The 17,564-nt window shown below is 40.6% G+C and overlaps 1 protein-coding gene across 4 annotated transcripts in view; it reads right to left on the reverse strand.

The window, feature by feature from the left end:
* Positions 1-423: 423 nt before the first annotated feature.
* ATF7IP2 (activating transcription factor 7 interacting protein 2) overlaps positions 424-17,564 on the reverse strand; it is a 118,155-nt gene continuing 101,014 nt past the window's right edge. For all 4 annotated transcript variants that reach the window (XM_053694914.1, XM_053694912.1, XM_053694913.1 and 1 more), the window contains exon 11: positions 424-3,410. In XM_053694914.1, coding sequence (XP_053550889.1) covers positions 2,997-3,410 — 414 coding nt within the window. In that variant the 3' untranslated portion in view covers positions 424-2,996. The remainder of the gene's footprint in view (positions 3,411-17,564) is intronic.

Below are 17,564 nucleotides of genomic sequence, written 5' to 3' on the forward strand. Positions count from 1 at the left end.
CATGGGAGGCGCAGTGAGAATTATGTCCCACAAGTTCCCATTGCTCTTAAGTCACCACTGCTCTACTGAAGAGACTGATATGGACTACGGCTACATCCTAGGACAAAGCAGCACAATCTTGTACCACTTTAAAAATAATAAACTCTTCATTGAAGAATCATAACTAACACCTAACTTTACCATACCTATCACTAACGTAGTTAAAGAGAATGACTGGAGTGGCAGAGAAGGGAGGAGCTATGTAACAGCTCTGCTGTGGTGCTCTTTGCCGCCTCCTGCTGACCAGGAGGTGAATATCCCATTAGTAATTAATGATGATCCGTGGACTCGTGTCATTAGAAAGAAACAAAAGCTTTAAAATAAAGATCAGTGCCCACTGGTTGATTTCTTTTCTTTTAAATAATGAAAAAGCACCACAATCCATTATGTTAAAAAAAGAGATTTAATATTTCCTGTATATAGTCATTTAGAAACTAAACAAAATTCTATGCATACTTTATATAAAATACGAATTATTACATTATTTAGTTTAATTGAATTGATCAAAAATAGATTATCGTTTTAACATCTCATGAGAGGGCATAAGTAGGCCAGCAAATGCAAACACAATTAGGGTTGCCACCTCAGCGCATGTTTTTCTGGACACTTATGAGTTACACATGCTGCAGGGTGTGCAGGGAGGAACATGTATTGTGTTTCTGGACAGCACTGTTCATATTCCTCCCTGCAGCATGTGTAACTCATAAGTGTTCAGGAAAACATGGCTGAGGTGGCAAACCTAGACACAATACTTGTAAGAAATACTGATGCTTGAAAAGTCGAAATTAAACTTATGATTCAGATAGGGCTATGCAGTTTTAAACAACTTTCCAATGTACCTATATTGTAAAATTTGCTTTGATCTATTGGTATCCTTTGTTGAAAAGGATATGTAGGTAGACTCGGGAGCAGCAATGCATTACTGGAAGCTAGCTGCTGATTGGTGGCTGCACATATATGTCTCTTGTCATTGGCTCACCAGATCTGTCCAGCTAGCATGTAGTAGTGCATTAGTGCTCCTTCAAAAAAATGGATACTAAAAGAATGAAGCAAATTTGCTATAAGAAGAAAATTGCAAAGTTGTTACGAATTTAATGTTCTATCTGAATAATGAAAGTACAATTTTGACTGCACTGTCCCTTTAATACAATTTCATTGTTTGTACATTGTTTATATCCATAACCAGTTTCTCTAAGCCAGTACATTTTATAGCAGAATGCTGTGGCGTTTCATACGAAGTAACCCCTGGGCTGCCAAAGGGTAGCAATGTTCTACATGGGAAACAATATCAGCCCCATCTTGCAGACAACATTAAGACCTCAGTGGGTAGATTTCATACTATTTTACTGTAGTCCAGTTATACTTTACAATAAGTTTAGATCACGACAGGTAATGCACGTGTGTGATGCACATTATTGTGATAATCTGTGCATTATATTATGTTAAAGGGACACTGAACCCACATTTTTTCTTTCATGATTCAGATAGCGCATGCAATTTAAAGCAACTTTCTAATTTACTCCTATTATCACTTTGTCTTCATTCTCTATTTGAAAAAGCAGTAATGTAAGCTTAGGAGCCAGCTACATTTAGTCATCAGCAAGTGCTACTCAGGTTCTGAACCAAAAATGGGCTAGCTCCTAAGCTTACATTTGTGCTTTTCAGATAAAGATAGCAAGAGAACAAAGACAATTTGATAACAGGAGTAAATTAGAAAGTTGCTTAAAACTGCTGCTCTATCTGAATCAGGAAAGAAATAAGTTGGGTTTCATATCCCTTTAAGTCTTGTAAACTATTATGTAGCCTGCTGCACACTACAGCGCCAGCATCGCACTCTTTTTGCACGTTTAAAACATTGGTCAGACTCCAGCATGTACAAACGGTGCTGCGTGCATGACAGACAAAAAACACGGATACAAATATTTTCTTATTCGCTGCAATTTAGGATGAAAAAAGCTTTTCGTTTGTGTGTGATTAGCAGGTCAACCTGTTTGTAGTTTGATAAAGTCTGTTCAGTTTAATCAGATTTGAAGGGAAAGAAAAGCTTTTTGTATTTGCCTTGCAACAGCGGTCAGTGCTTGTGATTTAAAGTGAGTCAGAATGAAACTCATGTTATATATTACAAAATGTAATAAACTCTTATCAAACGGACTTATTTCACTTGGGCTCCTCCTTTCTATGAGAGCATATGGAGGTAGATTCAGGTATGCACGTGTGTTGGAAAACTGCTGTTAAACATTGTATACTGCATGAGGCATGTGCACACTTCCTGGGCCTATCTCAGTATGCGATCAAGGGAAAGAGGCAAGTTTCAACACAGAATAGCAAGATAGAGAAGTAGAATATTTGACAATGTAAGTAAATACTTTACAAATTGTACGGCCGACAGTTTCAGTTCTACTTCACGTTGCTTTGTTTCAGCCCTTTCTACTGTACTAACCAAATCAACCTGTATAGAAGGACGGTGCAAGTGCTGGTTTTTATTTAAAAACAAAACAAACAAAAAAAGGAAAACAAAACAAATTGGCTATACAGTGGCTTCTTTGCATTTTCAAATATTTACAACTAAAATCCATGGGATCTGTTTAGATAACTGCAACAGACACCAACTGCGCTGAACTGCACAAAGCTTTTGTAAAACGGTTTTCCAGGCGAGGTATCTTTGGTATAAGTTTCAAAATAAAAATTTGGAAAAAAACACCACCACTCTCTAAAATAGTTGAAAGATCGCTGTTTGTAGTACAGCCATCCAGATGAAGTAACCTTTCAGCAAAGGCCCATATACACATTTCCCTTTAGGTGATGAGACCTAGCTCAAAGACAACACCCTAAAATCTGGAAACGTAGTAGTATTCAGCACTGAACAATGACTAGCGTTACAGGTACATATAAACAGCTTTATACAGAGGGTACACTGGAACATACTCCCATAGATCATAGAGAGCACAGGCTTATGGCTAAATTGCTTTTGATTCAGGCGAAGGCAATAATGTAGTAGATTGTATGTCAGATAGTGGTCCAAATCGTCCGTAACGGTCCCTAGCTCTCAAGGTAAAAGAATATTTTGTACCCTCTACAAAATGAGTTAGAGTACAGGCCATCGGCAATGGTAACGCTTTGATTTCACCAATCTTTTTCCACAATATTTTTGTGCTTTGTGGATTGTCTTGAAGAACATACAAGCAGTAGGTATTGGGTGCGGCGCACTTTGGATCAACACTGGGAACATCCCATGACAGAGCAATTCCCTTGGGATTTTTCACTTGAGTAAGTCGCAGCTCAGGTTTTTGAGGAGGCTGAAAGCTCAGCATTTTATCAGCAATGTTTTGTTCGTATGAGGCCTTTAAAGTCTCTGACAAAGTAAGCGGTTTCTGGAAAGATAAAAATAAAATAAAAGCTTAGGAAATTAGATACATGGTTAAAGGGGAAGTCTGCTTCAGAGTTTTTAATTTTTAATGATGGATAATCCTTTTATTACCACTACCACTTAGCCTCTGCAGACTGCCTCCTTATCTCAGTTCATTTGACAGACTTGCATTTTAGCCAATCAGTGCTGACTTATAAATAACTCCATGGGAGTGAGCTCAATGTTATTTATCTAGTACTCATAAACTAGCACTGTCTAGCTGTGGAAAACTGTCAAAATGCACTGAGATAAGAGGCGGCCTTCAAGGGCTTAGAATTTAGCATATGAGCCTACCTAGGTTTAGCTTTCAGCAAAGAATACCAATAGAACAAAGCAAATTTGATAAAAGTAGATTGAAAATTTATTTACAATTACATTCTCCATCTGAATTATGAAAGTTTAATTTTTGACTAGACTGTTCCTTTAAGTGTCTACAAACCTGTCCTTCCAAATGCAGCAGTGCATAGATATTTATACAAACAGGAAACCCAAGCCAGGTCCAGAGGCAGTGTGGCGCCCTCTTTAGTTTGGCATGAATTAGATGGGCTGAACTAATGAGAATGTCTGACATTGTTACATTTTACTTTATTTTTTGAACAGGCTGGTGTTTTTGCCTCCAGAGGTGGAGCAGAGTTAGGGGGTTGCAGTATAGTTCTCTCAGTGGGGTTTGAAGGAGAGTCCTGCTCTAGGTTAAATACATTGGGGGACACAGGCAGTTAATTGTAGTGAGGGTCTGGCACAGCTCAGGTCACCAGGGTGTTCTGTGTGACTAGAGAACAGTTATACAGCAGTAGGGGTCAGAAGAAGAATTGTACCAGTCATAAAAAGGAAATTTATGCTTACCTGATAAATGTATTTCTTTTACGTTAGGACGAGTCCACGCATTTCATCCTTACTTATGGGATATCACCTCCTGGTCAGCAGGAGGAGGCAAAGAGCACCACAGCAGAGCTGTATATATAGCTCCTCGCTTCCCTCCCACTCCAGTCATTCGACCGAAGTTAGGAAGAGAAAGGAAAAGCCAAGGTGCAGAGGTGACTGAAGTTTAACAAAAATAAAGACCTGTCTTGGAAAATGGACTTGTCATATCGTAAAAGAAATAAATTTATCAGGTAAGCATAAATTTCCTTTTCTTTTACAAGATATGATGAGTCCACGGATTTCATCCTTACTTATGGGATACAATTCCAAAGCTATAGGACAAGGATGAAAGGGAGGGACAAGAAAGGAACCTAAACGGAAGGCACCACTGCTTGAAGACCTTTTCTCCCAAAAACAGCATCGGACAAGGCAAAAGTATCAAATTTGTAAAATTTGGAAAAAGTGTGAAGAGACGACCAAGTTGCAGCCTTGCAAATCTGTTCAACAGAAGCATCATTTTTAAATGCCCATGAGGAAGCCACAGCTTCCTCATGAGCCGTAATTCTTTCAGGAGACTGCTGTCCAGCAGTTTCATATGCCAAACCATCCAAAAAGAAAGAGGTAGCCGTAGCTTTCTGGCCCCTACGTTTTCCAGAAAAAAACACAAATAATGAAGATGATTGACAAAATTCTTTAGTTGCCTGCAAGTAAAACTTCAGGGCACAGACCACGTCCAAGTTATGTAACAGACGCTCCTTCTAAGAAGGATTAGGACACAATGAAGGAACAATAATTTCCTGATTAATATTTTTGTTGGAAACAACCTCAGGAAGAAAACCAGGCTTGGTACGTAACACTACCTTATCGGAATGGAAAATAAGGTAAGGAGAATCACATTGTAATGCCGAAAGCTCAGAACCTCTGCGAGCAGAAGAAATAGCAACCAAAAATAAAACTTTCCAAGATAACAACTTAATATCTATGGAATGCATAGGTTCAAACGGAACCCCTTGAAGAACCTTAAGAACTAAATTCAAACTCCAAGGAGGAGCAATAGGTCTAAACACAGGCCTGATCCTAGTTAGAGCCTGACAAAAAGATTGAACATCCGGAATATCTGCCAGACGTTCGGGTAGCAAAATAGATAAAGCAGAAATCTGTCCCTTTAAGGAACTTGCTGATAACCCTTTCTCCAATCCTTCTTGGAGAAAGGAAAAAATCCTACGAATCCTAATCTTATTCCATAAGTAGCCTTGGATTCGCACCAATAAAGATATTTATGCCATATCTTATGGTAAATCTTTCTAGTAACAGGCTTACGTGCCTGGATCAAGGTAACAATGACCGAATCAGAGAACCCTCGCTTAGATAAAATCAAGCGTTCAATCTCCAAGCAGTCAGCTGCAGAGAAATTAGATTCGATGATGGAAGGGTCCCTGAATGAGGAGGTCCTGCCTCAATGGAAGCTTCCACGGTGGCAGAGAGGACATGTCCACCAGATCGGCATACCAAGTCCTGCAAGGCCACGCAGGAGCGATGAGAATCACCAAAGCCCTCTCCTGTTTGATCCGAGCAATCACCCGGGGAAAGAGCAAACGGTGGAAACACATAAGCTAGGTTGAACGACCAAGGCACTGCCAAGGCATCTATCAGTTCGGCCTGAGGATCCCTGGACCTGGATCCGTATCTCGGAAGCTTGGCATTCTGAAAAGATGCCATAAGATCCAGCTCCGGTCTGCCCCATCTGAGACGTCTGTCTGCTCAAAAAATCCGCTTCCCAGTTGTCCACTCCTGAAATGTAGATTGCTGACAGATAACAAGAGTGAGCCTCCACCCACCGAATTATCTTGGATACTTCTGTCATCGCTAAGGAACTCCTTGTTCCCCCCTGATGATTGATGTAAGCCACAGTCGTGATGTTGTCCGACTGAAATCTGATGAATTTGGCCGAAGCCAACTGAGGCTAAGCCTGAAGCGCATTGAATATTGCTCTCAACTCTAGAATATTGATGGGAAGTAGAGACTCCGACCGAGTCCACATACCCTGAGCCTTCAGGGAAATCCAGACTGCACCCCATCCTAGAAGGCTGGCGTCTGTTGTCACTATCACCCATGAGGGTCTGCGGAAGCACGTCCCTTGGGACAGATGATCCGGCGACAACCACCAAAGAAGAGAGAGTCCCTTGTCTCCTGATCCAAATCTATCTGAGGAGACAAATGTGCATAATCTCAATTCCACTGTCTGAGCATGCTCAGTTGTAGAAGTCTGAGATGAAAATGAGCAAACGGAATGAAGTCCATTGCTGCCACCATCAATCCAATTACCTCCATGCACTGTGCCACTGATGGCCGAAAATTGGACTGAAGGGATCGGCATGTATTCAGCATCTTTAACTTTGACTTCCGTCAAAAAGATTTTCATGGATATAGTCTATTAGAGTTCCCAAGAAAGGAACCCTTGTCTGTGGAATTAGTGAACTCTTTTCTAGATTCACCTTCCACCCGTGAGTCCTTAGAAAGGATAGAACAATGTCGTTATGAGACTTTGTCAGCTGATAAGACGACGCCTAGATCAGAATATTGTCCAGATAAGGCGCCACTGCAATGCCCTGCGGCCTGAGAACCGCCAGCAGAGACCCTAGAACCTTCATGAAGATCCTGGGTGCCATGGCCAGCCCGAAAGGAAGGGCCACAAACCGAAAAACATAATTTATGTAAGAACTTACCTGATAAATTCATTTCTTTCATATTAGCAAGAGTCCATGAGCTAGTGACGTATGGGATATACATTCCTACCAGGAGGGGCAAAGTTTCCCAAACCTCAAAATGCCTATAAATACACCCCTCACCACACCCACAAATCATTTTAACGCATAGCCAAGAAGTGGGGTGATAAGACAAAAGTGCGAAAGCATAAAAAAAATAAGGAATTGGAATAATTGTGCTTTATACAAAAAATCATAACCACCACAAAAAAGGGTGGGCCTCATGGACTCTTGCTAATATGAAAGAAATGAATTTATCAGGTAAGTTCTTACATAAATTATGTTTTCTTTCATGTAATTAGCAAGAGTCCATGAGCTAGTGACGAATGGGATAATGACTACCCAAGATGTGGATCTTCCACACAAGAGTCACTAGAGAGGGAGGGATAAAATAAAGACAGCCAATTCCGCTGAAAATAATCCACACCCAAAATAAAGTTTAAATCTTATAATGAAAAAAACTGAAATTATAAGCAGAAGAATCAAACTGAAACAGCTGCCTGAAGTACTTTTCTACGAAAAACTGCTTCAGAAGAAGAAAACACATCAAAATGGTAGAATTTAGTAAAAGTATGCAAAGAAGACCAAGTTGCTGCTTTGCAAATCTGATCAACCGAAGCTTCATTCCTAAACGCCCAGGAAGAAGAAACTGACCTAGTAGAATGAGCTGTAATCCTTTGAGGCAGAGTTTTACCCGACTCGACATAAGCATGATGAATTAAAGATTTCAACCAAGATGCCAAAGAAATGGCAGAGGCCTTCTGACCTTTCCTAGAACCGGAAAAGATAACAAATAGACTAGAAGTCTTTCGGAAATTCTTAGTAGCTTCAACATAATATTTCAAAGCTCTAACTACATTCAAAGAATGCAATGATCTCTCCTTAGAATTCTTAGGATTAGGACATAATGAAGGAACCACAATTTCTCTACTAATGTTGTTAGAATTCACAACCTTAGGTAAAAATTTAAAAGAAGTTCGCAACACCGCCTTATCCTGATGAAAAATCAGAAAAGGAGACTCACAAGAAAGAGCAGATAATTCAGAAACTCTTCTAGCAGAAGAGATGGCCAAAAGAAACAAAACTTTCCAAGAAAGTAATTTAATGTCCAATGAATGCATAGGTTCAAACGGAGGAGCTTGAAGAGCCCCCAGAACCAAATTCAAACTCCAAGGAGGAGAAATTGACTTAATGACAGGTTTTATACGAACCAAAGCTTGTACAAAACAATGAATATCAGGAAGATTAGCAATCTTTCTGTGAAAAAGAACAGAAAGAGCAGAGATTTGTCCTTTCAAGGAACTTGCAGACAAACCTTTATCCAAACCATCCTGAAGAAACTGTAAAATTCTCGGAATTCTAAAAGAATGCCAGTAAAAATGATGAGAAAGACACCAAGAAATGTAAGTCTTCCAGACTCTATAATATATCTTACTAGATACAGATTTACGAGGCTGTAATATAGTATTAATCACAGAGTCAGAGAAACTTCTTTGACTAAGAATCAAGCGTTCAATCTCCATACCTTTAAATTTAAGGATTTGAGATCCTGATGGAAAAAAGGACCTTGCGACAGAAGGTCTGGTCTTAACGGAAGAGTCCACGGTTGGCAAGAGGCCATCCGGACAAGATCCGCATACCAAAACCTGTGAGGCCATGCTGGAGCCACCAGCAGAACAAACGAGCATTCCTTCAGAATCTTGGAGATTACTCTTGGAAGAAGAACTAGAGGCGGAAAGATATAGGCAGGATGATACTTCCAAGAAAGTGACAATGCATCCACTGCTTCCACTTGAGGATCCCTGGATCTGGACAGATACCTGGGAAGTTTCTTGTTTAGATGAGAAGCCATCAGATCTATTTCTGGAAGTCCCCACATTTGAACAATCTGAAGAAATACCTCTGGGTGAAGAGACCATTCGCCCGGATGTAACGTTTGGCGACTGAGATAATCCGCTTCCCAATTGTCTATACCTGGGATATGAACCGCAGAAACTAGACTGGAGCTGGATTCCGCCCATACCAGTATTCGAGATACTTCTTTCATAGCCAGAGGACTGTGAGTCCCTCCTTGATGATTGATGTATGCCACAGTTGTGACATTGTCTGTCTGAAAACAAATGAACGATTCTCTCTTCAGAAGAGGCCATGACTGAAGAGCTCTGAAAATTGCAAGGAGTTCCAAAATATTGATTGGTAATCTCACCTCCTGAGATTCCCAAACCCCTTGTGCCGTCAGAGATCCCCAAACAGCTCCCCAACCTGTCAGACTTGCATCTGTTGAAATTACAGTCCAGGTCGGAAGAACAAAAGAAGCCCCCTGAACTAAACGATGGTGATCTGTCCACCACGTCAGAGTGTTGTACAATCGGTTTTAAAGATATTAATTGAAATATCTTTGTGTAATCCCTGCACCACTGGTTCAGCATACAGAGCTGAAGAGGTCGCATGTGAAAACGAGCAAAGAGGATCGCGTCCGATGCAGCAGTCATAAGACCTAGAATTTTCATGCATAAGGCTACCGAAGGGAATGATTGTGATTGAAGGTTTCGACAAGCTGAGATCAATTTTAGACGTCTCTTGTCTGTCAAGAGACAGAGTCATGGACACTGAATCTATCTGGAAACCTAAAAAGGTAACCCTTGTTTGAGGAATCAATGAACTTTTCGGTAAATTGATCCTCCAACCATGATCTTGAAGAAACACCACAAGTCGATTCGTATGAGATTCTGCTAAATGTGAAGACTGAGCAAGTACCAAGATATCGTCCAAATAAGGAAATACCACAATACCCTGTTCTCTGATTACAGACAGAAGGGCACCGAGAACCTTTGTAAAAATTCTTGGAGCTGTTGCTAGGCCAAACGGCAGAGCCACAAACTGGTAATGCTTGTCTAGGAAAGAGAATCTCAGAAACTGATAGTGATCTGGATGAATCGGAATATGCAGATATGCATCCTGTAAATCTATTGTGGACATATAATGCCCTTGCTGAACAAAAGGCAGGATAGTCCTTATAGTTACCATTTTGAATGTTGGTATCCTTACATAACGATTCAATATTTTTAGATCCAGAACTGGTCTGAAGGATTTGAATAAAACCCCTGCCCCTGTTCCAAAACTGGAACTGGCATAATTACTCCAGCCAACTCTAGATCTGAAACACATTTCAGAAATGCTTGAGCCTTCGCTGGATTTACTGGGACACGGGAAAGAAAAAAATCTCTTTGCAGGAGGCCTTATCTTGAAGCCAATTCTGTACCCTTCTGAAACAATGTTTTGAATCCAAAGATTGTGAATTGAATTGATCCAAATTTCTTTGAAAAATCGTAATCTGCCCCCTACCAGCTGGGCTGGAATGAGGGCCGCACCTTCATGTGGACTTGGGAGCTGGCTTTGGTTTTCTAAAAGGCTTGGATTTATTCCAGACTGGAGATGGTTTCCAAACTGATACCGCTCCTGTGGGTGAAGGATCAGGCTTTTGTTCCTTATTGTGACGAAAGGAACGAAAACGATTATTAGACATAAATTTACCTTTAGATTTTTTATCCTGTGGTAAAAAAGTTCCTTTCCCTCCAGTAACAGCTGAGATAATAGAATCCAACTGAGAACCAAATAATTTATTACCCTGGAAAGAAAGGCAAAGCAAAGTTGACTTAGAAGACATATCAGCATTCCAAGTTTTAAGCCATAAAGCTCTTCTAGCTAAAATAGCTAGAGACATATACCTGACATCAACTCTAATGATATCAAAGATGGCATCACAAATAAAGTTATTAGCATGTTGTAGAAGAATAATAATGCTATGAGAATTATGATCTGTTACTTGTTGCGCTAAAGCTTCTAACCAAAATGTTGAAGCTGCAGCAACATCCGCTAAAGATATAGCAGGTCTAAGAAGATTACCTGAACATAAGTAAGCTTTTCTTAGAAAGGATTCAATCTTCCTATCTAAAGGATCCTTAAAGGAAGTACTATCTGCCGTAGGAATAGTAGTACGTAGTACGTTTAGCAAGAGTAGAGACAGCCCCATCAACCTTAGGGATTTTGTCCCAAAATTCTAATCTGTCAGATGGCACAGGATATAATTGCTTAAAACGTTTAGAAGGAGTAAATGAATTACCCAAATTATTCCATTCCCTGGAGATTACTTCAGAAATAGCATCAGGGACAGGAAAAACTTCTGGAATAACTACAGGAGATTTAAAAACCGTATTTAAACGTTTAGATTTATTATCAAGAGGACCAGAATCCTCTATTTCTAATGCAATTAAGACTTCTTTAAGTAAAGAACGAATAAATTCCATTTTGAATAAATATGAAGATTTATCAGCATCAACCTCTGAGACAGAATCCTCTGAACCAGAGGAACCATTATCAGAATGATGATGTTCATTTAAAAATTCATCTGAAAAATGAGAAGTTTTAAAAGACCTTTTACGTTTACTAGAAGGAGGAATAACAGACATAGCCTTCTTAATGGATTTAGAAACAAAATCTCTTATGTTAACAGGAACACTCTGAGTATTAGATGTTGACGGAACAGCAACAGGTAATGTAACATTACTAAAGGAAATATTATCTGCATTAACAAGTTTGTCATGACATTCATTACAAACAGCTGGAGGAACAGATACCACAAGTTTACAACAGATACACTTAACTTTGGTAGATCCAGCACCAGGCAGCGTTTTTCCAGAAGTATCTTCTGACTCAGTGTCAATCTGGGACATCTTGCAATATGTAATAGAAAAAACAACATATAAAGCAAAATTGATCAAATTCCTTAAATGACAGTTTCAGGAATGGGAAAAAATGCCAGTGAACAAGTTTCTAGCAACCAGAAGCAATAAATAATGAGACTTAAATAATGTGGAGACAATAGTGACGCCCATATTTTTTAGCGCCAAAAAAGACGCCCACATTATTTGGCGCCTAAAATGACGCCACATCCGGAACGCCGACACTTTTGGCGCAAAAAAAAGTAAAAAAAGACGCAACTTCCGGCGGCACGTATGACGCCGGAAAAAGAAAAAAAATTTTGCGCCAAAAAAGTCAGCGCTAAGAATGACGCAATAAAATGAAGCATTTTCAGCCCCCGCGAGCCTAACAGCCCACATGGGAAAAAAGTCAAATTTTAAGGTAAGAAAAAAATGGATTTATTCATATGCATTATCCCAAATATGAAACTGACTGTCTGAAATAAGGAACGTTGAACAACCTGAGTCAAGGCAAATAAATGTTTGAATACATATATTTATAACTTTATATAAAAGTGCCCAACCATAGCTTAGAGTGTCACAGAAAATAAGACTTACTTACCCCAGGACACTCATCTACATGTAGTAGAAAGCCAAACCAGTACTGAAACGAGAATCAGTAGAGGTAATGGTATATATAAGAGTATATCGTCGATCTGAAAAGGGAGGTAAGAGATGAATCTCTACGACCGATAACAGAGAACTTATGAAATAGACCCCGTAGAAGGAGATCATTGAATTCAAATAGGCAATACTCTCCTCACATCCCTCTGACATTCACTGCACGCTGAGAGGAAAACCGGGCTCCAACCTGCTGCGGAGCGCATATCAACGTAGAATCTAGCACAAACTTACTTCACCACCTCCATAGGAGGCAAAGTTTGTAAAACTGATTTGTGGGTGTGGTGAGGGGTGTATTTATAGGCATTTTGAGGTTTGGGAAACTTTGCCCCTCCTGGTAGGAATGTATATCCCATACCTCACTAGCTCATGGACTCTTGCTAATTACATGAAAGAAATGTTTGTCCAGAAAGGCAAACCTCAGGAACTAGTGATGATCTCTGTGGATAGGAATATGAAGATATGCATCCTTTAAGTCCACGGTAGTCATATATTGACCCTCCTGGATCAATGGAAGATTGTCCGAATAGTCTTCATCTTGAAGGATGGAACTCTGAGAAACTTGTTTAGACCCTTGAGATTTAAAATGGGTCGGAACGTTCCCCCTTTTTTGGGAACCACAAAAAGATTTGAGTAAAACCCCTGCATTGGAACGGGACAAATTACTCCCATAGTGGAGAGGTCTTTTACACAACGTAAGAACGCCTCTTTATCTGGTCTACAGACAATCGTGAAAGAAGAACCCTTGGGAAGGAATTTTTGTACTCCAACTGATACCCTTGAGACACGATTTCTAGTGTCCAGGGATCCTGAATTTCTCTTACCCAAGCCTGGACAAAGAGAGAAAGTCTGCCCCCTACTAGATCCGGTCCCGGATTGGGGGCCGCCCCTTCATGCTGTTTTGGGAGCAGCAGTGGGTTTCTTGGGTTGTTTACCCTTGTTCCAAGCCTGGTTGGGTCTCCAGGTGGGCTTGGCTTGAGAATAATTCCCGTCCTGTTTAGCGGAAGAGGAAGGGGAAACTCCTTTGAAATTACGAAAGTAACGGAAATTACTCTGTCGTCCCCTTTGCTTAGATGTTTTGTCTTGAGAGAGGAGATAACCCTTGCCTTCCGTAATATCAGAAATGATTTCTATCAAATCAGGCCCGAATAGGGTCTTTCCCTTGAAAGGAATAGCCAAAAAGCTTGGATTTAGAGGACACATCCGCAGACCAAGATTTTAACCATAAAGCTCTTCGTGCTAAGATGGAGAATCCCGAACTCTTAGCCGCTAATTTGGTGATCTGAAAGGAAGCATACGTAATAAAAGAATTAGCCATCTTAAGGGCCTTAATTCTGTCCTGTATTTCCTCTAAGGAGGTCTCAGTTCTAAGAGACTCTTCTAGAGCGTCAAACCAAAAAGCAGCCGCAGTCGTGACTGTTGCAATGCAGGCTGCCGATTGCAATAAAAACCCCTGATGAATATAGAGCGTTTTGAGAAGACCCTCCAACTTCTTATCCATGGGGTCTTTGAAAGCACAACTGTCCTCAATAGGAATAGTCATACGCTTCGCCAGGGTAGAAATAGCTCCCTCCACCTTAGGGACCGTCTACCAAGAGTCCCAAACAGTGTCAGCTATAGGGAACATTTTCTTAAAAATAGGGGAAGGTGAGAACGGGATACCCGGTCTTTCCCATTCCCTTACAATAATTTCCAAAATTCTCTTAGGAACCGGAAAAACATCGGAATAAGAAGGGACCTCTAAGTATTTGTCCATCTTACTCAATTTCTCTGGTGGGACCACAATAGAGTCAGTCGTCCAGAGTCACCAAAACCTCTCGCAGCAACAGACGGAGGTGTTCAAGCCTAAATCTTAAGGACATGACGTCCGAATCTGTTGGGGCAATGCACTTCCTGTCAGACAGATCCCCCTCAGACAGGGCCTCCCTACCCCCCAATTCAGAGCCCTGGGAAGGTATATTGGAGATAGCCATCAGAGCATCAGAAGTCGCAGGAACCGCATGGGCCTCTGTCCTACTGCGTTTGCCTTGTAACACTGACAACTTGGATAAAACTTCTGTAAGAGTGGATGACATAACTGCAGCCATATCCTGCAGAGTAAATGAAGTGGACGCAGTTGAAGAACACGGCGTCGCTTGGGCGGGCGTTAAAGGTTGTGACGCTTGGGGAGAAAGTTGCGGCATACCCTGAGTCTCATCAGTCTGAGAAGCATCCTTAGATATACTTAAAGAAAATTTGTTCTTTGAATTGTAAAGCCCTCTCAGTACATGAGGGACAAAAAGGAATAGGGGGTTCCACAATGGCATCTAAACACATAGAACATGTACTTTCCTGAAGTTCAGCCATGACAAGCAAACCAGCAATAGCAAAATTGGTAGTTTTTTTACTTAATTAAAAATAATTATAAATGCCAAAACTTAAGAGAAACTTTTTTGAAAAATCAAGTATACTGCGTCTTTAAAAAAATAAATAAAAAAAAAGCAATAATTTTTCTACTCCGCAATAAACTTATTGTAATAACAAGGAGCACTATAAGACTTTTAGTAAATTATGCTTTATCTGCACAGTCTAACTATGCGTAACGTTTAAACAAAACTTTGGCACTTGCACCTCGCCACAGCTCTACTGCGGCGCCTACCTGCCCCCACGAGACACTTAAGGATACTCCGTGAGCGGCGCCCCCAAGTCTGTTTGTGAAGGTTCCAGACACAAACTGACTTAGGCCACACCGGAGCCCAGAGACCTGCTGCTGATCGAGGATCTGGATAACAACTGCGCGGCTAAGCACGTGAAGCTAAGCCACACCCATTGTGGGCGTAAACTAAGTCCCCGGCAAAAAGAAAACCGCATGGGGATAAAAACATCGGTTTTAGCCAAACGCAAACCATAATAAAGTGTACCGCCAATGTGCCCCTCAAACCACACACTCCCCTGTCCTGTCAGTAACTTAACCACAGTTAACGTTACAACATCAGGAGAATTTTTAACTCCGCAATCTCCCAGCGTCAGCCCACAAACATATTATACCCACCGGGTTAATTGCCTATTAGGGTACTGAAAAAACAGTTGACTTCACCTAATAGAGCAGGGAACCCCATGCACACCACTCATGACCTCTGTGCAAACAGATTACCCCTTCCCGGTATAGGGAATAAATGGCAGTCTGTTCTGATATACCTCAGTCTCCCCAGAAGCAAATGACTGCACATACCTTAATGCTGAGCGCAGCATGACGTGGTCCCACACAATGAATATGCACTTTTCACCACCTTCAGCCGATCTGTGGGAACAAACAGGGTCTTAGATAAAGTTTGCTAAGACCATCATCAGGGCAGCAAATAGTATGGGAGTCACCGAATAAAGATTTCCCCGGTCCCTTGCTGTCTACCTTGAGAAAAATAGTACTCACTGGTACCATTTAAAACAAAAAACTCATTGAACAAAAAACTGATTGAAGAATCTAAACTAACACCTCACTTTACCTCTTCCTATCACTAACACAGGCAAAGAGAATGACTGGAGTGGGAGGGAAGGGAGGAGTTATATATACAGCTCTGCTGTGGTGCTCTTTGCCTCCTCCTGCTGACCAGGAGGGGATATCCCATAAGTAAGGATGAAATCCGTGGACTTGTCATATCTTGTAAAAGAAATGGAATTTTGAAAAACACCACAATGAACTAAGACAGTGCCATGTTTAGGTCTTCTGCTGCCCTAGGCACTATATATTCTGCTGCCCTACCCCTAAGGTTTTAGGCCTTTATTGGTCATAATATTTGTTGGTAAGGGAGAAAAGTAAATTTATGCTTACCTGATAAATTAATTTCTTTTATGATATGACGAGTCCACGGATTTCATCCTTACTTGTGGGATATTAACCTCCTGCTAACAGGAAGTGGCAAAGAGCACCACAGAAGAGCTGTATATCTATAGCTCCTCCCTTCCCCTCAGTCATTCGGCCGAAGGTATAGGAAGAGAAAAGGAAAGGCTAAAAAGGTGCAGAGGTGACTGAAGTTTACAAAAATTAAAAAGAACAGGGTGGGCTGTGGACTCGTCATATCGTAAAAGAAATTAATTTATCAGGTAAGCATAAATTTACTTTTCTTTTACAAAGATATAACGAGTCCACGGATTTCATCCTTACTTGTGGGAAACCAATACCAAAGCAATAGGACACTGATGAAAGGGAGGGACAAGACAGGAACCTAAACAGAAGGCACCACTGCTTGAAGAACCTTTCTCCCAAAAATAGCCTCAGAAGAAGCAAAAGTATCAAATTTGTAAAATTTGGAAAAAGTGTGAAGGGACGACCAAGTTGCAGCCTTACAAATCTGTTCAACAGATGCATCATTTTTAAAAGCCCATGTGGAAGCCACAGCCCTAGTAGAATGAGCCGTAATTCTTTCAGGAGGCTGCTGTCTCATATGCCAGGCGGATGATACTTCACAGCCAAAAAGAAAGAGGTAGCCGTAGCTTTCTGACCCCTACGCTTTCCAGAATAAACAATGAATAATTAAGATGATTGACGGAAATCCTTAGTTGCCTGTAAGTAAAACTTTAAGGCACGGACCACATCCAAATTATGCAACATACGCTCCTTCTTAGAAGAAGGGTTAGGACACAAGGAAGGAACAACAATTTCCTGATTAATATTCTTATTTGAAACAACCTTAGGAAGGAATCCAGGTTTGGTACGTAAAACCACCTTATCAGAATGAAATGAGATAAGGAGAATCACACTGTAGTGCGGAAAGCTCAGAAACTCTTGGAGCAGAAGAAATAGCAACCAAAAACAGAACTTTCCAAGATAACAATTTAATATCTATGGAATGCATAGGTTCAAACGGAACCCCTTGAAGAACTCTAAGAACTAAATTTAAACTCCAGGGAGGAGTAATTGGTCTAAATACAGGCTTAATTCTAGTTAGAGCCTGACAAAAAGACTGAACATCTGATACATTTGCCAAACGTTTTTGAAACAAAATTGACAAAGCTGAAATTTGTCCCTTTAAGGAACTCGCCGATAACCCTTTCTCCAATCCTTCTTGGAGAAAAGACAGAATCCTAGGAATCCTAACTTTACTCCATGAGTAACCCTTGGATTCACACCAATAA

The sequence above is a fragment of the Bombina bombina genome, chromosome 11 (assembly GCF_027579735.1).
Source record: "Bombina bombina isolate aBomBom1 chromosome 11, aBomBom1.pri, whole genome shotgun sequence".
Lineage (NCBI taxonomy): Eukaryota > Metazoa > Chordata > Amphibia > Anura > Bombinatoridae > Bombina > Bombina bombina.